The sequence below is a fragment of the Saccoglossus kowalevskii genome, chromosome 2 (genome assembly GCF_978046115.1).
Source record: "Saccoglossus kowalevskii chromosome 2, keSacKowa6.1, whole genome shotgun sequence".
NCBI classification, from domain to species: Eukaryota; Metazoa; Hemichordata; class Enteropneusta; family Harrimaniidae; genus Saccoglossus; species Saccoglossus kowalevskii.
The window spans coordinates 34,522,836-34,547,800 of record NC_140642.1 but is presented as its reverse complement, the minus strand read 5'-3'; the positions used below and the strand labels follow the sequence as shown (position 1 = coordinate 34,547,800).

General features: G+C 36.0%; 1 protein-coding gene across 2 annotated transcripts in view; it reads right to left on the bottom strand.

Annotated features, from left to right (window-relative positions):
• The window catches only part of LOC102809552 (Y+L amino acid transporter 2-like), a 60,789-nt gene extending 37,155 nt beyond the window's left edge, over positions 1 to 23,634 (bottom strand). The window contains exons 1-3 of one of the 2 annotated variants that reach the window (XM_085494871.1): positions 23,520 to 23,634; positions 15,333 to 15,815; positions 14,992 to 15,117 (exon numbers count right to left, since the gene is read on the bottom strand). In XM_085494871.1, the coding sequence (XP_085350997.1) occupies positions 14,992 to 15,117; positions 15,333 to 15,807 (601 nt within the window). In that variant the 5' untranslated portion in view covers positions 15,808 to 15,815; positions 23,520 to 23,634. The remainder of the gene's footprint in view (positions 1 to 14,991; positions 15,118 to 15,332; positions 15,816 to 23,519) is intronic. The other variant, XM_085494876.1, reaches the window with a different exon arrangement.
• Between the last annotated feature and the right edge of the window lie 1,331 nt (positions 23,635 to 24,965).

Genomic DNA, 24,965 nt, shown 5'->3' with positions numbered 1-24,965 from the left:
CGCCTACTTGTCAACTTCTTAGTTCATGTACTTGACAACTTATTATAAATTAATGTAAACAAGTGTTTGCCGACAACGCCTACTTGTCAACTTCTTAGTTCATGTAGTTGTCAACTTAGTATAAATTCATGTAAACAAGTGTTTGCCGACAACGCCTACTTGTCAACTTATTAATTCATCTAGTTGTCAACTTATTATAAATTCATGTAAACAAGTTTTTGCCGACAACGCCTACTTGTCAACTTCTTAGTTCATGTAGTTGTCAAATTATTTTAAATTCATGTAACCAAGTGTTTGCCGACAACGCCTACTTGTCAACTTCTTAGTTCATGTAGTTGTCAACTTATTATAAATTCATGTAAACAAGTGTTTGGCGACAACGCCTACTTGTCAACTTCTTAGTTCATGTAGTTGACAATTTATTATAAATTCATGTAAACAAGTGTTTGCCGACAACGCCTACTTGTCAACTTATTAATCCATATAGTTGTTAACTTATTATAAATTCATGTAAACAAGTGTTTGCCGACAACGCCTAGTTGTCAACTTATTAATTCATCTTGTTGTCAACTTATTATAAATTCATGTAAACAAGTGTTTGCCGACAACGCCTACTTGTCAACTTCTTAGTTCATGTAGTTGTCAACTTATTTTAAATTCATGTAAACAAGTGTTTGCCGACAACGCCTACTTGTCAACTTCTTAGTTCATGTAGTTGTCAAGGTATTATAAATTCATGTAAACAAGTATTTCCCGACAACGCCTACTTGTCAACTTCTTAGTTCATGTAGTTGTCAACTTATTTTAAATTCATGTAAACAAGTGTTTGCCGACAACGCCTACTTGTCAACTGATTAGTTCATGTAGTTGTCAACTTATTATAAATTCATGTAAACAAGTGTTTACCGACAACACCTACTTGTCAACTTATTAATTCATATAGTTGTCAACTTATTATAAATTCATGTAAACAAGTGTTTGCCGACAACGCCTACTTGTCAACTTCTTAGTTCATGTACTTGACAACTTATTATAAATTCATGTAAACAAGTGTTTGCCGACAACGCCTACTTGTCAACTTCTTAGTTCATGTAGTTGTCAACTTAGTATAAATTCATGTAAACAAGTGTTTGCCGACAACGCCTACTTGTCAACTTATTAATTCATCTAGTTGTCAACTTATTATAAATTCATGTAAACAAGTGTTTGCCGACAACGCCTACTTGTCAACTTCTTAGTTCATGTAGTTGACAACTTATTATAAATTCATGTAAACAAGTGTTTGCCGACAACGCCTACTTGTCAACTTCTTAGTTCATGTAGTTGTCAAGGTATTATAAATTCATGTAAACAAGTGTTTCCCGACAACGCCTACTTGTCAACTTCTTAGTTCATGTAGTTGTCAACTTATTTTAAATTCATGTAAACAAGTGTTTGCCGACAACGCCTACTTGTCAACTGATTAGTTCATGTAGTTGTCAACTTATTTTAAATTCATGTAAACAAGTGTTTGCCGACAACGCCTACTTGTCAACTTCTTAGTTCATGTACTTGACAACTTATTATAAATTCATGTAAACAAGTGTTTGCCGACAACGCCTACTTGTCAACTTCTTAGTTCATGTAGTTGTCAAGGTATTATAAATTCATGTAAACAAGTGTTTGCCGACAACGCCTACTTGTCAACTTCTTAGTTCATGTAGTTGTCAACTTATTTTAAATTAATGTAAACAAGTGTTTGCCGACAACGCCTACTTGTCAACTGATTAGTTCATGTAGTTGTCAACTTATTATAAATTCATGTAAACAAGTGTTTACCGACAACACCTACTTGTCAACTTATTAATTCATATAGTTGTCAACTTATTATAAATTCATGTAAACAAGTGTTTGCCGACAACGCCTACTTGTCAACTTCTTAGTTCATGTACTTGACAACTTATTATAAATTCATGTAAACAAGTGTTTGCCGACAACGCCTACTTGTCAACTTCTTAGTTCATGTACTTGACAACTTATTATAAATTAATGTAAACAAGTGTTTGCCGTCAACGCCTACTTGTCAACTTCTTAGTTCATGTAGTTGTCAACTTAGTATAAATTCATGTAAACAAGTGTTTGCCGACAACGCCTACTTGTCAACTTATTAATTCATCTAGTTGTCAACTTATTATAAATTCATGTAAACAAGTGTTTGCCGACAACGCCTACTTGTCAACTTCTTAGTTCATGTAGTTGTCAAATTATTTTAAATTCATGTAACCAAGTGTTTGCCGACAACGCCTACTTGTCAACTTCTTAGTTCATGTAGTTGTCAACTTATTATAAATTCATGTAAACAAGTGTTTGGCGACAACGCCTACTTGTCAGATTCTTAGTTCATGTAGTTGTAAACTTATTATAAATTCATGTAAACAAGTGTTTGCCGACAACGCCTACTTGTCAACTTCTTAGTTCATGTAGTTGACAATTTATTATAAATTCATGTAAACAAGTGTTTGCCGACAATGCCTACTTGTAAACTTCTTAGTTCATGTAGTTGACAACTTATTATAAATTCATGTAAACAAGTGTTTGCCGACAACGCCTACTTGTCAACTGATTAGTTCATGTAGTTGTCAACTTATTTTAAATTCATGTAAACAAGTGTTTGCCGAGCACACCTACTTGTCAACTTATTAATGCATATAGTTGTCAACTTATTATAAATTCATTTAAACAAGTGTTTGCCGATTACGCCGAGTTGTCAACTTATTAATTCATGTAGTCGACAACTTATTATAAATTCAAGCAAACAAGTGTTTGCTGACAACGCCTACTTGTCAACTTATTAATTCATCTAGTTGTCAACTTATTATAAATTTATGTAAACACCTGTTTGCCGACAACGCCTACTTGCCAACTTATTAATTCCTCTACTTGTCAACTCATTATAAATTCATGTAAACAAGTGTTTGCCGACAACACCTAGTTGTCAACGTATTATAAATTCATGTAAACAAGTGTTTGCCGACAACGCCTACTTGTCAACTTCTTAATTCATGTAGTCGACAACTTATTATAAATTCATGCAAACAAGCGTTTGCCGACAATGCCTACTTGTCAACTTATTAATCCATATAGTTGTTAACTTATTATAAATTCATGTAAACAAATGTTTGCCGACAACGCCTACTTGCCAATTTCTTAATTCATGTAGTCGACAACTTATTATAAATTCATGCAAACAAGTGTTTGCCGACAACGCCTACTTGTCAACTTATTAATCCATATAGTTGTTAACTTATTATAAATTCATGTAAACAAGTGTTTGTCGACAACGCCTAGTTGTCAACTTATTAATTCATCTTGTTGTCAACTTATTATAAATTCATGTAAACAAGTGTTTGCCGACAACGCCTACTTGTCAACTTCTTAGTTCATGTAGTTGTCAACTTATTTTAAATTCATGTAAACAAGTGTTTGCCGACAACGCCTACTTGTCAACTTCTTAGTTCATGTAGTTGACAACTTATTATAAATTCATGTAAACAAGTGTTTGCCGACAACGCCTACTTGTCAACTTCTTAGTTCATGTAGTTGTCAAGGTATTATAAATTCATGAAAACAAGTATTTCCCGACAACGCCTACTTGTCAACTTCTTAGTTCATGTAGTTGTCAACTTATTTTAAATTCATGTAAACAAGTGTTTGCCGACAACGCCTACTTGTCAACTGATTAGTTCATGTAGTTGTCAACTTATTATAAATTCATGCAAACAAGTGTTTACCGACAACACCTACTTGTCAACTTATTAATTCATATAGTTGTCAACTTATTATAAATTCATGTAAACAAGTGTTTGCCGAAAACGCCTACTTGTCAACTTATTAATTCATCTAGTTGTCAACTTATTATAAATTCATGTAAACAAGTGTTTGCCGACAACGCCTACTTGTCAACTTCTTAGTTCATGTAGTTGTCAAATTATTTTAAATTCATGTAACCAAGTGTTTGCCGACAACGCCTACTTGTCAACTTCTTAGTTCATGTAGTTGTCAACTTATTATAAATTCATGTAAACAAGTGTTTGGCGACAACGCCTGCTTGTCAAATTCTTAGTTCATGTAGTTGTAAACTTATTATCAATTCATGTAAACAAGTGTTTGCCGACAACGACTACTTGTCAACTTCTTAGTTCATGTAGTTGACAATTTATTATAAATTCATGTAAACAAGTGTTTGCCGACAACGCCTACTTGTCAACTTCTTAGTTCATGTAGTTGACAACTTATTATAAATTCATGTAAACAAGTGTTTGCCGACAACGCCTACTTGTCAACTGATTAGTTCATGTAGTTGTCAACTTATTTTAAATTCATGTAAACAAGTGTTTGCCGAGCACACCTACTTGTCAACTTATTAATGCATATAGTTGTCAACTTATTATAAATTCATTTAAACAAATGTTTGCCGACAACGCCTACTTGCCAACTTATTAATTCCTCTAATTGTCAACTCATTACAAATTCATGTAAACAAGTGTTTGCCGACAACACCTAGTTGTCAACGTATTATAAATTCATGTAAACAAGTGTTTGCCGACAACGCCTACTTGTCAACTTCTTAATTCATGTAGTCGACAACTTATTATAAATTCATGCAAACAAGTGTTTGCCGGCAATGCCTACTTGTGAACTTATTAATCCATATAGTTGTTAACTTATTATAAATTCATGTAAACAAATGTTTGCCGACAACGCCTACTTGCCAACTTCTTAATTCATGTAGTCGACAACTTATTATAAATTCATGCAAACAAGTGTTTGCCGACAACGCCTACTTGTCAACTTATTAATCCATATAGTTGTTAACTTATTATAAATTCATGTAAACAAGTGTTTGCCGACAACGCCTAGTTGTCAACTTATTAATTCATCTTGTTGTCAACTTATTATAAATTCATGTAAACAAGTGTTTGCCGACAACGCCTACTTGTCAACTTCTTAGTTCATGTAGTTGTCAACTTATTTTAAATTCATGTAAACAAGTGTTTGCCGACAACGCCTACTTGTCAACTTCTTAGTTCATGTAGTTGACAACTTATTATAAATTCATGTAAACAAGTGTTTGCCGACAACGCCTACTTGTCAACTTCTTAGTTCATGTAGTTGTCAAGGTATTATAAATTCATGTAAACAAGTATTTCCCGACAACGCCTACTTATCAACTTCTTAGTTCATGTAGTTGTCAAGCGGGCGTGCAGTGCAAACATCGGTGATTACGTCGCTCTGTATTTTGTTTGTGTTTTCTCGCCTGTTATGGTACTTGTGCGAGTTATTTAGAACGATGAACGTCGATGGAGTACGATATACGAATGCAGGCTCGTCTGGGGACTGTTTTGGTTCAGAATTCGCTTGTCTGTGGAATGAGAGAAATATCGCTATGCCCGAAGTGTTTTGCAAAGGAATCCAAGATGGCCGACACCCACTGAAGAACACGTGTAAGTGGATAGTAGCGCTGATATCTTTATTGCTAATATTGTCTGGGGATATCGAATTAAATCCCGGGCCACCTAAAAGAGGGACAAAAAAGAAAACTAATTCAATGGAGTCGAAGAAAATCACCGAGGTATTTGGATCCCAGTCCGTAAATGGGGATGACTCGCGTGGACGTCAGTCTGTGTCCTCTCTTTCGAGTGGAGATGATGGTATTACACTTGTTCACATTATTGCTGAAATCCGGGATCTCAAAAAAGACATGAGGTAGCAGATTAAAGTGGTAGATGATGGAATACAGCAGTTATCTAGTGAAGTTCGGGAGTTGAAATCCGGTGTGAAAGTTATTAATTGTGAAAGAATACAGCTTTTGACCGATGAAGTTAAGTATTTGCGTGATAAACTTTACACAGTTGAATTCGAAAATGATAAAACTAAAGCACAGTTGTTACGGAATAATCTCATATTTCATGGGCTCCCTCAAAGTGGGTTTGAAAATTGGCAGGAGACAGAAGATGCTCTTCGGAGTTTTATTTCGGAAAAATTGGATATGCATGCAGAAGAGATGGAATTTGAGCGAGTTCATCGCATTACTCATGTACGTAGTCGTCCACAACCTGTAGTTGCAAGATTTCTTCGATATAAGCAACGAGAAAAAGTCCTTCGTGCATCCAGTGTGCTAAAGGGTACGAAATATTGGATACGCGAGGATTATACCCCCAGAATCAGGAACCTGCGTGGGAACTTGGAAAATATGTTATGGAGGCCAGGGAAGAAGGCAAATCAGCAAAACTACTTTATGACAAAATTAAAATTGACAATACTGTGTACAAGTATGATGAAGAAACAGAAACTATCAAGCCGTTGGAAACCAGTGACTCACTACGAAAGCAGCAAGGGACACACAATAGAGTATCTGTAGTGGCCATGCCAACTCCTACTGCGTCCAATAATTCAAATACTGTTAATGACTAGGAATTTGGCCATGGCCTTAATAGCATGGGGAGTGACGCTGAACTAAAGTTTTTAGTATGGAATGTAAATGGCTTAATAGGAAAGTTGGCTGATCATGATTTTGTAGATTATTTAAAATCATTTGACTGTGTTTGTTTGGTAGAAACTTGGGTGAGTACCATATTTGATTTTAAGATTGAAGGGTATGAGGAACTACATGTTAGTGGTCTAAAAAAGAAAAAAATATGGAAGAGCCTCCGGTGGAATTTCTGTGTTTTTTCGTAAAAAGAACATAGGTCAATTTAAAATTAAGCATATTTCTAAAGATCCATACTGTGTTTGGTCTAGGATTATAAGCAATGATCACACAATACTTGTATTTGCAACAGTGTACAGACCTCCCGAGGGTTCAATATTTGCACATGAAAAATACTTTGATCAATTAGAAAAAGATCTGATTGTATATTCTGCAAAATTTGGTTGTAATGTCATAATTGTAGGCGACTTAAATAGTAGAACTGGTAACTATGGTGATAGTGTTGATCTAAATACAATGTATTTGCCAATAGATGATTTAGAGCAAAGTAATGATATACCTTTAAGGGAGTCGATGGATAATGAAATCAATAAATATGGTAGTGAACTTCTGGATTTTTGCATTAGCACTGGCCTCAGAATTGTGAATGGTAGGGTTTATAAAAACACTGGTAGTGGGAATTTTACTTTTATTTCAGAGGTTGGGACAAGTGTTGTTGACTATGTTTTGTCATTTCCAAATACGTTTCCATTGTTCAATGTATTTACAGTTGGAGCTCGGGTTGATTATGATCATATGCCACTTGAATTTGCTATATCACTTGCTTATGGTTCCAATTCTGCGAATGTCAATGACTTTCAACATAGTGTCAATTATTCTACTCCTAAAATAAGGTGGGACACCAAGGGAAAACCAAAGTATTATAATAATATTAATTTACAACACGTTGAGGGGATGCGCCATGATTTTCATGTTAATATTAGGCAGGGAAATGTAAGTAAAGCTGCAAATAATTTAGTTGATACTATATATGCTTGTAACACACATATGATGCACAAACCTAATTATGTTGGCAAGTCATATTTTAACTCCTGGTTTGACAAGGAATGTTGTACTACCAAAAGAGAAGTAAATCAAGAATTGAATCGTTTCAGAAATTGTAGAAGTCAGGCTACCTTAGACTATTATTTGCAGTCTAAATACTCATACAGGCAACTAGTTCGTGATAAGAAAAATAATTATCAAAGAAAAAAACGTGATGAATTTTTAAAAATGGCGATACAACCTAATTCAAAACAATTTTGGAAGAGTTTGAAATCTAATAGGCCCAATGTGCCAGACAGTATATCAGAGGTTGAATGGTTTAACTATTTTAATGATTTATTTAACCCTCTAACTTTGATGGAGGACGAAAATCAAAAAGAGTTTTTCGCATCAATCAAAAACTACATGGATGATTTAGAAGATAATGCGGTGTTAAATAACGAATTAAATGTTTCTGAATTTGATAGGCCTATTTCTTTGGATGAAATTAGGGAAAATTTAAGTAAATTAAAGACAAATAAAGCCCCAGGACCAGATGGTATACCCACAGAATTTTGGAAAAATGCTCCCATAGAAATCCATGAAATGTTATTTGTTTTATACAACAAGGTATTTGACCAGGGAATCTTTCCTGATGAATGGGGTAGGGGATTAATATCGCCTGTATACAAGAAGGGAAATAAGGATGACCCCGGTAATTATAGGAGTATTATGTTATTAAACGTCATAAGTAAAATTTATACAAGTATATTAAGTAATAGGTTAAATACCTGGTTAAAACATTATAATGAAATTGTAGAAGAACAAAGTGGTTTCCAGAAACATAGAAGCACATTAGATAATGTTTTCATTTTACGTACTCTTGTGGAAAAATATGTCTTTCAGTTAAAAGGTCGTTTCTATTGTGCATTTGTGGACTATGAGAAGGCCTTCGATAGGGTACATCATTGCTCATTGTTTTACAAATTTTCGAAGACCGGTCTCAAAGGCAAATTATTTAATTCCTTATATTCAATGTACCAGCATGTAAAGGCAGCAGTGAAAACTCCCTGGGGGGTAACTAACTACTTTAATATTAGTATGGGTTTGCAACAGGGCTCTGTGATTTCACCTCTTTTATTTTGTTTCTACATTAATGATCTTCATGGGGCTTTTCAACGAGGTCATGAAACTGTAGTTTACCTGTGTGCTTTGAAATTGTGTTACCTATTGTATGCAGATGACCTGGCTCTGTTTAGTAGTACACCCATTCGTTTACAACGATTATTAAATAATTTGGCAGACTATTGTTCAAAGTGGAGACTTACAGTGAACCTTAAGAAAACTAAAATTATTGTTTTTCGGAAAGGGGGTCGTTTAAAAAACAGTGAAAAATGGTTTTGGAAGGGTAAAAGCATTGAAACTGTTTCAAAATATAATTATTTGGGGGTTATACTTTCCAGTTCTGGAAAGTGGTACCAGGCACAAAAATATGTTTCACAACAGGCCAGTAAAGCACTTTTTTGTTTGGAAAAAAAGATACAGAATCTGGGTGGTGTGCCGCCTGATGTTGCTTTTCGTATATTTGATTGTAAAATCCTCCCAATTCTCCTCTACGGTAGTGCTATTTGGGGCACACATTCTGATATTAATGATGTGGAGAGAGTACACAATAAATTTTGCAAATTATTACTAAGTGTTAGTTTGGTTGCCACTAATTCCGCTGTTAGGGGAGAGTTGGGTCGGCATTATCTTAGAGTGTATGTAAATGTTGAAATTATTCGTTTTTGGTTAAAACTAATACGTGATGTTTCTCCACATATTTTAAAAGAATCGTATAAATTTCAACTTAATATGGCAGGAGCAGGTGCTTTTTGCTGGGCTTTGACAGTTAAAAATCTTCTCTATAAATATGGTTTTGGACATATTTGGATTGACCAATATGTAAGTAACTCTATTGCATTCCTGGAACTATTTAAACAGAGGTGCTTTGATATTTCCAGACAAGATTGGAGCTCTGAAATTAATAGAAGTTTCAAACTAGTAACTTATTGTAAGGTGAAACATGAATTAACATGTGAGAAATATCTTACAAATATTGGTCAGTCTTATGCAATATACAGAAATGCTTTATGTAGATTAAGGATCTCGTCCCATGTACTACAAATTGAAAAGGGTAGGGCCAGTGGTACTCCACGTAACCAGAGGTTGTGTCCTTTTGGCTGTAATGTAATTGAGGACGAATACCACTTTACATTAGTTTGTCCCAAATATAGCTCCCTAAGGTTGAAGTTTATTGCACAGTATTACTACTCCCCACCTACAGAGATAAAGTTTATTTCATTATTCCAGAATCAAACCCCATATATACAATTAAACCTTGGTAAATTTATATTTTATAGTTTTCAAGTACGTCAGCTTATGCTTGAAGAGAACACTTAATTATGCAAATGTTATGTATTATGATTTCATATTTGTTTTTCTTTACTTGTTTCTGCGACCATTCCAATCTAATTTATTATGTATTTATTTGTATCTGTACATAAGGCCAATGGCCATAGTACGAAATAAAGATATATATATATATATATGTAGTTGTCAACTTATTTTAAATTCATGTAAACAAGTGTTTGCCGACAACGGCTACTTGTCAACTTCTTAGTTCATGTAGTTGACAACTTATTATAAATTCATGTAAACAAGTGTTTGCCGACAACGCCTACTTGTCAACTGATTAGTTCATGTAGTTGTCAACTTATTATAAATTCATGCAAACAAGTGTTTACCGACAACACCTACTTGTCAACTTATTAATTCATATAGTTGTCAACTTATTATAAATTCATGTAAACAAGTGTTTGCCGACAACGCCTACTTGTCAACTTCTTAGTTCATGTACTTGACAACTTATTATAAATTCATGTAAACAAGTGTTTGCCGACAACGCCTACTTGTCAACTTCTTAGTTCATGTACTTGACAACTTATTATAAATTAATGTAAACAAGTGTTTGCCGACAACGCCTACTTGTCAACTTCTTAGTTCACGTAGTTGTCAACTTAGTATAAATTCATGTAAACAAGTGTTTGCCGACAACGCCTACTTGTCAACTTATTAATTCATCTAGTTGTCAACTTATTATAAATTCATGTAAACAAGTGTTTGCCGACAACGCCTACTTGTCAACTTCTTAGTTCATGTAGTTGTCAATTTTTTTTAAATTCATGTAACCAAGTGTTTGCCGACAACGCCTACTTGTCAACTTCTTAGTTCATGTAGTTGTCAACTTATTATAAATTCATGTAAACAAGTGTTTGCCTACAACGCCTACTTGTCAACTTAATAATTCATCTAGTTGTCGACTTATTATAAACTCATGTAAACAAGTGTTTGCCGGCAACGCCTACTTGTCAACTGATTAGTTCATGTAGATGTCAACTTATTATAAATTCATGTAAACAACTGTTTGCCGACAATCCCTAGTTGTCAACTTATTATAAATTCATGTAAACAAGTGTTTGCCGACAACGCCTAATTGTCAACTTCTTATTCATGTCGTTGACAACTTATTTTAAATTCAAGTAAACAAGTGTTTGCCGACAACGCCTACTTGTCAACTTATTAATTCATGTAGTTGACAACTTATTTTAAATTCATGTAAACAAGTGTTTGCCGACAACGCCTACTTGTCAACTTCTTAGTTCATGTAGTTGTCAAGGTATTATAAATTCATGTAAACAAGTGTTTGCCGACAACGCCTACTTGTCAACTTCTTAGTTCATGTAGTTGTCAACTTATTTTAAATTCATGTAAACAAGTGTTTGCCGACAACGCCTACTTGTCAACTGATTAGTTCATGTAGTTGTCAACTTATTATAAATTCATGTAAACAAGTGTTTACCGACAACACCTACTTGTCAACTTATTAATTCATATAGTTGTCAACTTATTATAAATTCATGTAAGCAAGTGTTTGCCGACAACGCCTACTTGTCAACTTCTTAGTTCATGTAGTTGACAACTTATTTTAAATTCATGTAAACAAGTGTTTGCCGAGCACACCTACTTGTCAACTTATTAATGCATATAGTTGTCAACTTATTATAAATTCATTTAAACAAGTGTTTGCCGACAACGCCGAGTTGTCAACTTATTAATTCATGTAGTCGACAACTTATTATAAATTCATGCAAACAAGTGTTTGCCGACAACGCCTACTTGTCAACTTATTAATTCATCTAGTTGTCAACTTATTATAAATTTATGTAAACAGCTGTTTGCCGACAACGCCTACTTGCCAACTTATTAATTCCTCTAATTGCCAACTCATTATAAATTCAGGTAAACAAGTGTTTGCCGACAACACCTAGTTGTCAAGGTATTATAAATTCATGTAAACAAGTGTTTGCCGACAACGCCTACTTGTCAACTTCTTAGTTCATGTAGTTGTCAACTTATTTTAAATTCATGTAAACAAGTGTTTGCCGACAACGCCTACTTGTCAAATTCTTAGTTCATGTAGTTGGTAACTTATTATAAATTCATGTAAACAAGTGTTTGCCGACTACGCCTAGTTGTCAACGTATTATAAAATCATGTAAACAAGTGTTTGCCGACAACGCCTACTTGTCAACTTCTTAATTCATGTAGTCGACAACTTATTATAAATTCATGCAAACAAGTGTTTGCCGACAACGCCTACTTGTGAACTTATTAATCCATATAGTTGTTAACTTATTATAAATTCATGTAAACAAATGTTTGCCGACAACGCCTACTTGTCAACTTCTTAATTCATGTAGTCGACAACTTATTATAAATTCATGCAAACAAGTGTTTGCCGACAACGCCTACTTGTCAACTTATTAATCCATATAGTTGTCAACTTATTATAAATTCATGTAAACAAGTGTTTGCCGACAACGCCTAGTTGTCAACTAATTAATTCATCTTGTTGTCAACTTATTATAAATTCGTGTAAACAAGTGTTTGCTGACAACGCCACTCGTCAACTTATTAATTCATGTAAACAAGTGTTTGCCGACAACGTCTACTTGTCAACTTATTAATTCATCTAGTTCTTAACTTATTATAAATTCGTGTAAACAAATGTTTGCCGACAACGCCTACTTGTCAACTTATTAATCCATATAGTTGTTAACTTATTATAAATTCATGTAAACAAAGTGTTTGCCGACAACGCCTAGTTGTCAACTTATTAATTCATCTTGTTGTCAACTTATTATAAATTCGTGTAAACAAGTGTTTGCTGACAACGTCCACTCGTCAACTTATTAATTCATGTAAACAAGTGTTTGCCGACAACGTCTACTTGTCAACTTATTAATTCATCTAGTTCTTAACTTATTATAAATTCGTGTAAACAAGTGTTTGCCGACAACGCCTACTTGTCAACTTCTTAATTCATGTAGTCGACAACTTATTATAAATTCATGCAAACAAGTGTTTGCCGACAACGCCTACTTGTCAACTTATTAATCCATATAGTTGTTAAATTATTATAAATTCCTGTAAACAAGTGTTTGCCGACAACACCTATTTGTCAACTTATTAATTCATCTAGTTGTCAACTTATTATAAATTCATGTAAACAAGTGTTTGCCAACAACACCTAGTTGTCAACTCATTAATTCATCTTGTTGTCAACTTATTATAAATTCATGTAAACAAGTGTTTCCTGACAACACCTAGTTGTCAACTCATTAATTCATCTTGTTGTCAACTTATTATAAATTCGTGTAAACAAGTGGTTGCCGACAACGCCCACTCATCAACTTATTAATTCATGTAAACAAGTGTTTGCCGACAACACCAAGTTGTCAACTTATTATAAATTCATGTAAACAACTGCTTGCCGACAACGCCTACTTGTCATCTTATTAATTCCTCTAATTGTCAACTCGTTATAAATTCATGTAAACAAGTGTTTGCCGACAACGCCCACTCGTCAACTTATTAATTCATGTAAACAAGTGTTTGCCGACAACACCTAGTTGTCAACGTATTATAAATTCCTGTAAACAAGTGTTTGCCGATAACGCCTACTTGTCAACTTATTAATCCATATAGTTGTTAACTTATTATAAATTCATGTAAACAAGTGTTTGCCGACAACGCCTAGTTGTCAACTTATTAATTCATCTTGTTGTCAACTTATTATAAATTCGTGTAAACAAGTGTTTGCTGACAACGCCCACTCGTCAACTTATTAATTCATGTAAACAAGTGTTTGCCGACAACGTCTACTTGTCAACTTATTAATTCATCTAGTTCTTAACTTATTATAAATTCGTGTAAACAAGTGTTTGCCGACAACGCCTACTTGTCAACTTATTAATCCATATAGTTGTTAACTTATTATAAATGCATGTAAACAAGTGTTTGCCGACAACGCCTAATTGTCAACTTATTAATTCATCTTGTTGTCAACTTATTATAAATTCGTGTAAACAAGTGTTTGCTGACAACGCCCACTCGTCAACTTATTAATTCATGTAAACAAGTGTTTGCCGACAACGTCTACTTGTCAACTTATTAATTCATCTAGTTTTTAACTTATTATAAATTCGTGTAAACAAGTATTTGCCGACAACGCCTACTTGTCAACTTCTTAATTCATGTAGTCGACAACTTATTATAAATTCATGCAAACAAGTGTTTGCCGACAACGCCTACTTGTCAACTTATTAACCCATTTAGTTGTTAACTTATTATAAATTCCTGTAAACAAGTGTTTGCCGACAACACCTATTTGTCAACTTATTAATTCATCTACTTGTCAACTTATTATAAATTCATGTAAACAAGTGTTTGCCGACAACACCTAGTTGTCAACTCATTAATTCATCTTGTTGTCAACTTATTATAAATTCATGTAAACAAGTGTTTGCTGACAACACCTAGTTGTCAACTCATTAATTCATCTTGTTGTCAACTTCTTATAAATTCGTGTAAACAAGTGGTTGCCGACAACGCCCACTCATCAACTTATTAATTCATGTAAACAAGTGTTTGCCGACAACACCAAGTTGTCAACTTATTATAAATTCATGTAAACAACTGTTTGCCGACAACGTCTACTTGTCAACTTATTAATTCATCTAGTTCTTAACTTATTATAAATTCGTGTAAACAAGTGTTTGCCAACAACACCTAATAGCAAACTAATTATTAATAGTCACTGCCTAAAAATAAAAAAAAATAATTGTGTGGAGGGGCATTTGTTCCTTACAAGACATTCGTCATTTGGGTCGAGAGGCAATCCGTGTATATGTTCACAGTAAACCAGTGTCACTGAAATGGGTGACAGAAACACGGGAATAAATGAAATATATATATCAAACGGAACTGACTATATAGCATCATAGAAGACAATATTTAGCATACTGTGGTCAAATTTCATCAATGCTCTATTAGTTAACATAAACATACCATTGACATAAATAACATATACCAGACATATGTAATATTACAATTACCTGCTATTATAAAGTAAAATCCAGTAACAATTATGGCACACGTAGTAATAATTTTGGCGTAAGAAAAAAGGTTTATCAGTCTTGTACTCATCCGGACACTCATAATGTTTACGTACGTAATTAATACTGAAACGAAATTAATTTGAACCTGAATCATATCATATGACATCACATCCCCTAATTACAGCGGCTCAGTAAACTGCCACATAAGCTTTATTGTTATTTTGTTTCAAGAAAATGTTCAGAACCAAACTAATATACATTTTAAAAACCAACTGTCTGCCAGTATGTGGATATAAACATATTTTCTACACAAATATTTTTTGATGGTTGGTACTCACGCACGCATAATGTAGCAATGAGACGTTTGGTATTCCGCGTGTTGGTATCACATGCCAGTGATACTGGATGTACAACATACTCAGCAAATGTCAGTGCAATTATGGCTGCTACAGTAGGCTTGATGATAATTGCTGCAATCCACAAATAAACAAAACCAGGCAATGGGCCAAATATTTTGTATAAGTAGATGTATTCGCCGCCAAACTTTGTAATGGTAGTTCCCAATTCTGCCATACATAGAGCGCCCATCATTGAAAATATACCACAAACAACCCATATTACAAGCGCAACGCCAACTGAGCCAGAGTACATAAAGACACCCTTTGGTGAAATAAAAATTCCGGACCCAATGACTAAGCCGACCATCAGGAGTATACCATCACCTAGAGTCAACTGTTTCTTAATATGAAAGCCGTCTCCCTCACCAACAGGCTTTGGTGATCTCAAATCAGAATCCGTTTCTCTGAACTTCATTGTTGTATCTGTAATAAAACACTGCATGTTTCTTGAAATCCCATATTGATTGTTTTAGTTCTGTGTGTGAAGTGTGTACATTATCTAGCTCTGTGTTATATACCAGAGAAAATGTACGTTCACATTTTCAGGTAATATGTGTTTCCGTACTCTTTGTTCCTTTATATACCAAAAAGATATTATCTTATCTTATGATAATATCTATTTTCATTATATATCAGAAGAGATATGTATTACCGTTATATATTCGTAAATAGTGTCCACGTCTACTTCGACAGAAATAGCTATGGTAAATTTTGGCTTTGACATTTACGAATTAAAATTGGTGGTGGGCAAGGAAGTCATTAGATCTTGTGGCCGAACTTAGTAGGATTCTTTTCCAGATGTCAATATTATTGCTTTGGCTACATGACACAGGGGCACTCAATTTAATGGGACTAGTGGTGGCTGGTACGGTACGATACTTGCATGGGATAAGGGGAAAATATTCTCCTCCAAAGTTGCAGGCCTTTTCTGATACATTCAAGTATCAGAAGTAATGGAGATGATGTTAGTGCGAAATAGACGACCTTCTTAGGGTTTAAACAATGCTGCTTGTCAAAGGTATTATAATGTGCAATCATAACAAAGTACACTATGGTTGAGGTGCCGCTTGGCCGTGGATGCATGTGGCCAAGTGGCAAGCATGCCATTTTCTAGGCAGAAGAGGGTCATTAACCAGTCAGTGGTTCAGTCATTTGCCATCAGCTCTTGTGGTCTGTGTGAACTTGCCAATGATGCTGCATCTTATTTAGTAGACCTGATATGAGGTGGAGTCTCAAAGCCATCCATGGTCTATTAAATGCTTCCCAAACAAAACAGCAGTGATAGAGTGGCATATTATTTGAATCCCCACTATATCTATGCCACTATATGAACAGAATGTCGTTGATTATTACTCAGGTCATCAAACATCTCAAATGAATGAAGTATTCAAAATTAGATTCCGCATGTAACCATAGAAACAGGTGAGATCGCATTCATTCGTGTATGTTGGCACAGATAGCATCTTCTGTGTAGTATTCTGCATTTCACGGCCTACATTAGCCATGCTCTTTTGGGATGCAATCATAAAGTTTGCTTTCAGACATTTCTCGTCTGGAGTTATAAGGCCTACTCATTCCCCTCAAAAGGCAGCATGCTTCTCGTTTGGCATGCTCGTTGTGAACATTAATAAGTTATACTTGTCTGTGATCCTCTGTGTACTTGAGTTGTGAATTGCTTCCCCAGCAATATAGGATTGTAGTCCTTTTCAAAATCTTCTCAAGCATAGCTTCATCACCTACCATGGCATCCATTTCATGGACCTTCCTGTATTGCCAGCTATCTGTTTGGCATCTAGTGAGAATCTCAAAGTGTGCAACACCTCTCTGGTCAACAGACTGCTGAAATGCATTGTAGGATTTGGCCCATAAACCTGGGATGTTATGGGATAGTATGATCAATACTAGTTAGAACACCCAGCTTCATTGTTTTGGGGAATCTCACAAATCTCAGAATCGGGGGGAAAATAACACACTTTTACAGCTAAATTGTGCAACATTAAACCAATCGCTAACAACATTTTGGTGGATTCAACGCTTTTGTGTGGAAATACTTTGCATACGAACATGTAGTTACACGAAGAACTTTTCTGGGGTAGTTGAAACCAAATGTGCCATCTAACTGCAAAACCGTCGTTGATTGGCTTCTGAGTTGGATTACGATTTTGGTTTTAAAAAACTGGTAAAATATGCTAGGTTCTTCGTGTATTCCAGGGATTTGTCCACGGAAATTATGTCAGATTTATGTCAGTGGTTGGCTTAATATTATTACTCCAATGGACCGTTTGGTTGTGAACGTTGTTTCCTTCCTGGTTTATATGAATCTTAAAAACGTGTTTGTCAATTTGCTCTTTATTTAGTTTCATGGCGTATACAAAATGTTAATATTGCTAAATTAATCACAATTATTTTATTATCACTTGTACACCAGGTGACTACGCCCTCGATATTGTAATTGGGATGTTCTAATACCTAAATAATATTATGTTTGGTCTTATTGCTGGAGGATGTTCCGATATCTAAATATTATATTTGGTCTCATTGCTGAGGGATGTTCTGATACCTAAATAACATTATGTTTAGTCTTATTGCTAAGGGATATCCTGACATCTAAATAATATTGTGATTGGTCTTATTGCTGGGGATGTTACGATACCTAAATAATATTATATTTGGTCTTATTGCTGAGGGGTATTCTAATACCTAAATAATATGTTTGGTCTCATTGCTGATGGATGTTCTGATTCCTAAATAATATTATGTTTGGTCTCATTGCTGATGGATGTTCTGATACCTAAATAACATTATGTTTGGTTTTATTGCTGAGGAATGTTATGATACGTAAATAATATTATGTTTTGTCTTATTGCTGGGGGATGTTCCGATACCTAAATATTATTATATTTGGTCTCATTGCTGAGGGATGTTCTGATACCTAAATAATATTATGGTTGGTCTCATTGCTGAGGGATGTTCTGATACCTAAATAATATTATGTTTGGTCTCATTGCTGAGGGGTGTTCTGATACCTAAATAATATTATGTTTGATCTCATTGCTGATGGATGTTCTGATTCCTAAATAATATTATGTTTGGTCCCATTGTTGAGGGATGTTCTGATACCTAAATAATATTATGTTTGGTCTTATTGCTAAGGAATGTTCTGATACCTAAATAATATTATGCTTGATCTTATTGCTGGGGAATGTTCTGATTCCTAAATAATATTATGGTTGGTCTCAATGCTGAGGGATGTTCTGATACCTAAATAATATTATGTTTAGTCTCATTGCTGAGGGGTGTTCTGATACCTAAATAATATTATGTTTGGTCTCATTGCTGATGGATGTTCTGATTCCTAAATAATATTATGTTTGGTCCCATTGTTGAGGGATGTTCTGATACCTAAATAATATTATGTTTGGTCTTATTGCTAAGAAATGTTCTGATACCTAAATAATATTATGCTTGGTCTTATTGCTGAGGGATGTACTGATACCTAAATAATATTATGTTTGGTCTTATTGCTGAGGGGTATTCTAATACCTAAATAATATTATGTTTGGTCTCATTGCTGATGGATGTTCTGATTCCTAAATAATATTATGTTTGGTCCCATTGCTGAGGGATGTTCTGATACCTAAATAATATTATGTTTGGTCTTATTGCTAAGAAATGTTCTGATACCTAAATAATATTATGCTTGGTCTTATTGCTGAGGGATGTACTGATACCTAAATAATATGATGTTTGGTCTCATTGCTGAGGGGTATTCTAATACCTAAATAATATTATGTTTGGTCTTATTGCTAAGAAATGTTCTGATACCTAAATAATATTATGCTTGGTCTTATTGCTGAGGGATGTACTGATACCTAAATAATATTATGTTTGGTCTCATTGCTGAGGGGTATTCTAATACCTAAATAATATTATGTTTGGTCTCATTGCTGATGGGTGTTCTGATTCCTAAATAATATTATGTTTGGTCTCATTGCTGAGGGGTATTCTAATACCTAAATAATATTATGTTTGGTATTATTGCTGAAGCATGTACTGATATCTAAATAATATTATGTTTGGTCTTATTGCTGAGGGTAGTACTGATACATAAATAATATTATGTTTGGTCTCATTGCTGAGGGGTATTCTAATACCTAAATAATATTATGTTTGGTATTATTGCTGAACATTCAACATTCATTTGTATTCCCTTGTTTTATATATCTACATTTATATTTTAAAGTTTTTAATTGTTTCGAAATATATATTCACGTGTTCCTTTGAAGGTTATATGTATTTGGTAATTTTCTGTTATTGAGAACTGATTGAAATTTGTTATGTTGATTTTTGTTGTTGACTTTATTGAATCGGTTTTCCCAGAGAGTTTTTCAATATCCTGTTGCCAGTTTGAATTACAATAGTGACAAACATTAAAATTGAACAGGTATTTTGAAATTCGCGATTTGATGGAAATATGTAGTTGGATTTAACATTTTAACAACTTACTCCTATTGCGAGCGTATACCTTTCTTAATTAGTAGGTTTGATACATCATATTTTCTATGACGTAAAATACAGTACAGCTACATTGACAGCTCCTGTCGAAGTTTATCCAGTACCCAGTGAATAGCGGAAAGGGAGGAAAGACGTGCCCGTCCATGTGGGTCCAAGGTGGTCGACAAAATGTCCCTGGCCCAGGCTCCTGGAGTCGGCAGGAGTGTCATGTACGTCGGGAGCTTGGCGTTCTAAGGTGTGGTGAATAGGTCTAACCTTGGACTGCCCCGCTGTCAAAACAGTCTGGAAGTTACCCATTGAGGTTATTCGCCACATCGCGTTCTGGAGACGGAGCTACCACGAGAGGGCATTCGCTTGACTGTTTCTTGCCCCTGGAAGGTGGAGTCGGCATGGGGATCTGCCCCCGCCCTCCTTGTAGCTATAGGAGACCACCACTGTGTTGTCCGTGCAAAGACTCTGTGGTCTCGAACTATGGGTAGAAAGTGAAGTAGTGCTAAGCGCAAATCTTTCAGCTCGAGCCAGTTGATATGGCAGTCCTGAATCTAATGCAGGGGCAATATTTTCCCTTTGGGCTTGTTCGTCCAATAGGTGTGCACCCCAACATGTTTTTGTAGCAACCAGCCATCTAGGTACACATTGATGTGTACCGATGTGATGTTTACCGGTGCAGCAGTAGCACCACCTGTTTTGGGGAGCACCCCATGTTCGACTACTTGGCCCAACTGGGCGAATGGAGGGAGTCGCTGACTCATTGGGTGTATCGGTATATGCGGGTAAGTATTGCTAAAATCTAGTAAGACTAACCAGTAGAAACAGAGCATGGAAATAATATGGTGCTCGGCGTTTCCAGGAAGCTCATACTGATTCAGTCTGCTTAAGTCCAGAATGGGGCACAGCCACCTGTAGTCTCAGTTGTAGCCTTTGAAATCATCAATACTTTCGAGTAGAAGCCCGGATTTAACGCCGGGTCCTCTATCCTGTGTATAGTGCCCTTTGTAAGCAAACTATCTACCTCTTGTAGGATTGTGGGGGTCTCCTGGCAGTGCCCTGAATGGGATCTCGTAACCGTGTATCGCCTCTTGCAGAGTCCAGGGATTGGTTACGCACTGCCTCTGAACCGGAATACATCGACACAATCAGTGTGACAGAGATGTGTGGGTTCGGTGGTTCCACATCAGTGTGATCTCCCCTCCGCTGAGGTGAGACCCCGAGAAGCCTGTAGAAGTCGATAGGTTCTGACTCTTCCTCCCGCCGAACATTTGCCCATCCCCCTTGTCGCAAGTGGAAGCATCTAACCTGCTTCTTCTGTGAGCTGGTTAGGCGACCCCCAAGGTAGAGGGGCACCACCTAGTCCCTTCTTCCTTGGGACGCTTGCCTCCTGGCTACTTCTGGCCAGTGGGTGCTGACTTTGGTCATTTCTTAGCTTGGGTCCTTACCGCTTGCCCTTGGCAGAAGCCAAACTGGCTCGTGGGTCTCACCTATACCAATTCGTTAGTGGGATCCTGAAACACCAAGACTGCTCCTTCCATCCTCAAAAAAAGAAAAGGGGGGTCCAGTCTGCATAACTGAGGCGATGGTGCGCCCAGTTAAAACAGCCAAAACCGCATTCCACTGTACAGAGGAAGCCCCTGCCACGAGAGTCAGATGAAACTGCAGGATATCCCGCTTAGCCGTGTGGTGTCCCACAAATTGCTGTGTCTGGTGGTCTAGGAGGCTGGTGCATTCAACCACTGAGACTTCAGTGTGCTGGCGGCACAAAACAATTCGTTCCAGTGGCTGGCCACAACTCGAAGGTTGAGGGTCGCCACCCTGCTCTCAGTGTGTGAATTTTTTTCAACTAACCGGTCGAAATATTTCATGAATGTGGCCACCCCCTTTGCCCGTCCCACCGAATCCCCCCCCCAAAAAAGAGGTACTGGGGTTGGGGGAGGAACCAAAGGATCCGATCGGGCACGAGATTTGATTCAAGACTCTGCTGGCTCCAGTCTCAAACAACGCTCGATCGGGTAGCGCTTGGTCCAGCGGGAAAGGTTGAATACAAGTGACCTACCCTAGGGACTTAGGTCTCTATCCTGGGGGGACCAAGGTCCACCCATCAACACTGTCTGTGCGTCCCCCCACGTCCAGCACTCGGTGAGATCGTAAGCAATACCGAATGCAGGACTCTGGATCCCGGAAGTGACAGTGCTACCAAGAGTGACTGTTTCAGGATTGAGGGTGGGAGTTGAACATCAGGTCACTGGGATCGATGTTCCTCCTCACCCCACGGCGAGGAACAGACTCCGAGGTTGCACATTTATATGATACTATTTTGACGGGCATATTGGATTTATGCAAATGGCATTGTTATTCAATCAAATGTTTCACAATCACATACATTCACGCACACCAAACTATATCGCAGCAACTTGAATATTTAAAAAGTGTCATCTAGAATTAAAGACATGTCCTAATAGTTATATTTTCCGTATTGTAAATATGAACCAAACGGCCATTTTGAATATATGCAAATTAAGTATATTTTGGAAGCCTAGATTTTCCTAGACTTTTAGTGTATCAATCTGGGCACCTCCCCGGAATGTATTGTGAAGAAATTATTTCTGTTTCAATTTTTGATAGGTCAAACCATAAATTGACTGTACTAATAACGAGGAGCAATCATTCACTTCACTAGTACTGTTTATTGAAAAGAATATTTACTAACAAAGGATATAATATTACAATAGTGTTTTAGCTTTAGCTTTGTTTTTATGGTAGAGATGCAGTTTACCTGATATGTATTTTAATTAGTTAATTAGGAAACCAAGATGACCTCCCCCTTCCACAAAACTATATATTATCGGAAAGCTCATTGCATGAATTTTAAAATTTTGTTAGTATTTTTTTTATGGATACTGTAGTAGATCAAAAGTGATTCAAAAAAATTAGCTTCTAGACCATGCTTTTGTTTCCTGTCAAAATTGGTTTATGGGTACATCTGTTTACTATGAAGAAAGTGTCGTTTTGAAAACTGTCTACCAGTTGTCAATTTTGCAGGGCAGCAGCTCAAATTTTACTACTTCAGGTTTATGCATAGATTAACACCCATGCTAGTTGTCTGTACGATTGTTGTAACACTGTTCAACCAAAAACAATGCCCCGACGGCGTTTTCAGTTCCAAATTTAAATGTATTATCGTTTTGTTAAAAGTTAAATATAGTGCATAATATGAAGATCCCGTCATTTCTTTGTTTCACCATGTTTCTTTCTGATTATTTATGTACAGCCTTGCTAAATATTGCTAAGCATTCAAAAGAGAGAATATTTGCATCTGGTATCTGCATTTTAAAATAGTTTTTGAGTACGTTCCACTATTCACAATATATTCTATAGCCAAGACTGTTGGATAATAAAAAGTAAAAAAAAAAAAATCACTCCCAAGTGCCCACGAACCTGCATCTCTACCTTAAATGATTGTTTTTAAAGAGTACCTATATGTGTGTTATGTGTTATAATTATGGTGATACTAATTCGTTTTTCTCGCAGCATTACTTTCCCTGGAGATTTTTCTGCAAGTACATTTATAGCAACATCTGCTTGGGTCGAATCAACTGTTAACAATATGGTACTTACCTTGCAAATTATGAACAGCTCGCCCATAAAACGGTATTGGTACCACGTATCTAAACAACACTGTTACCACAATAAAAGACTATGAGAAATGTGTGTTTGGTAAACTCACAACGAGGTCTTTCTGCAGTAGCTTTGCTCTGTTTCCATTGTTCGTATTGATTTAACATTTCGCTGGGTCGTGGTGACTTCGCTCTTGCTAGCCGGTCTCGCAAATGTTGAATCAAAGGAATGTCGACGTTACTAGTCGAATATTCAACAGTCTAAGCTAGTTAGTACAATATGTACTAGTTATTGATAGTCAACGCTCATCGTTTCGCGTCCCATTATTTTTAATGCCTATTTTTGTCTAGTTATATCCATATATTTATAGCCCTGTTATAGATTACATGGTATGATATAGGGAGATTTGAGGCATGTATGATGCGGTAGGGCCTTGTATACTCAAATAAAGCTACTGTCACTCAAGTAGAATGACTTATCGTGTATTTTAAGAGACAAACAGCACATTCAGCTCCGTTACACTATCATTTCACGAGTTGTATCTGGCAATAATTGTGAGCTTAGATTATTACATCTCGAGTTGAGGGCAAAACTGTGCACAGTAATAACCGCGTGGTTCACCGTTTCATGATTTGATCATGGGTGCAATTGTGAACGCATTATTAACACCCGTTTGGACACCCTTCCCATCCCTCAAAAAAGTTGGTGTCTGTTATTTGGTTATTTAGGTATTTAGGGTTCAAACAACTTGAATGAGTTCATACAAATGACGCCGAAAAAATGCTCGCGAAGTTCGCTGGTGAACCCGGGAGTCTCGCTACCCTCGAAATGCAACGGGGAGTGTGCTGAAAACGAGGACTTACGGATTGACCTGCGTGCATCCGTGCTTCCTTGCATGCTTGCATCCGGACCTGTATTTTAAACATGCCTGGATTAATTACATTCAAACTTCACACATAATATTTAAATAATAACACATGTTTGTGAGGGTAATATCACGATTTGTTACCTGCCCAAGTGATATGGTGATATTATAATATCATAATATTGATGATGCCAATCCAACGCCCGAACTTTAACCATCTTAACAATAAAATGAAATTACATTTAAATAGGGCTAGCAGAAACGCAGATTTTGTTCCTCCGCCTTATTAATAAGCTATATTTGTGTTGCGTTGCGTTGCGTTGCGTTGCGCTGCGTTGCGTTGCGTTGCTTTTATTTTGTTTCGTTTTGGTTTGGTTTGGAGAGGAAAGTATGTATTATTCCTAGAGTCCATGCTGGGTTAATGTGGTGGAGATAGTAAGTTCTGTGCAGAAACAAGAGCATGATAGATTAATAAGCTATCATCTAATTCTACAGTGCATAAATCATGTGTATTAAAGGTTTTGTTGAACTAGGTATTTAATAGACTGCTGCTTTCATACAGGTGGTCGATTTACATAGTA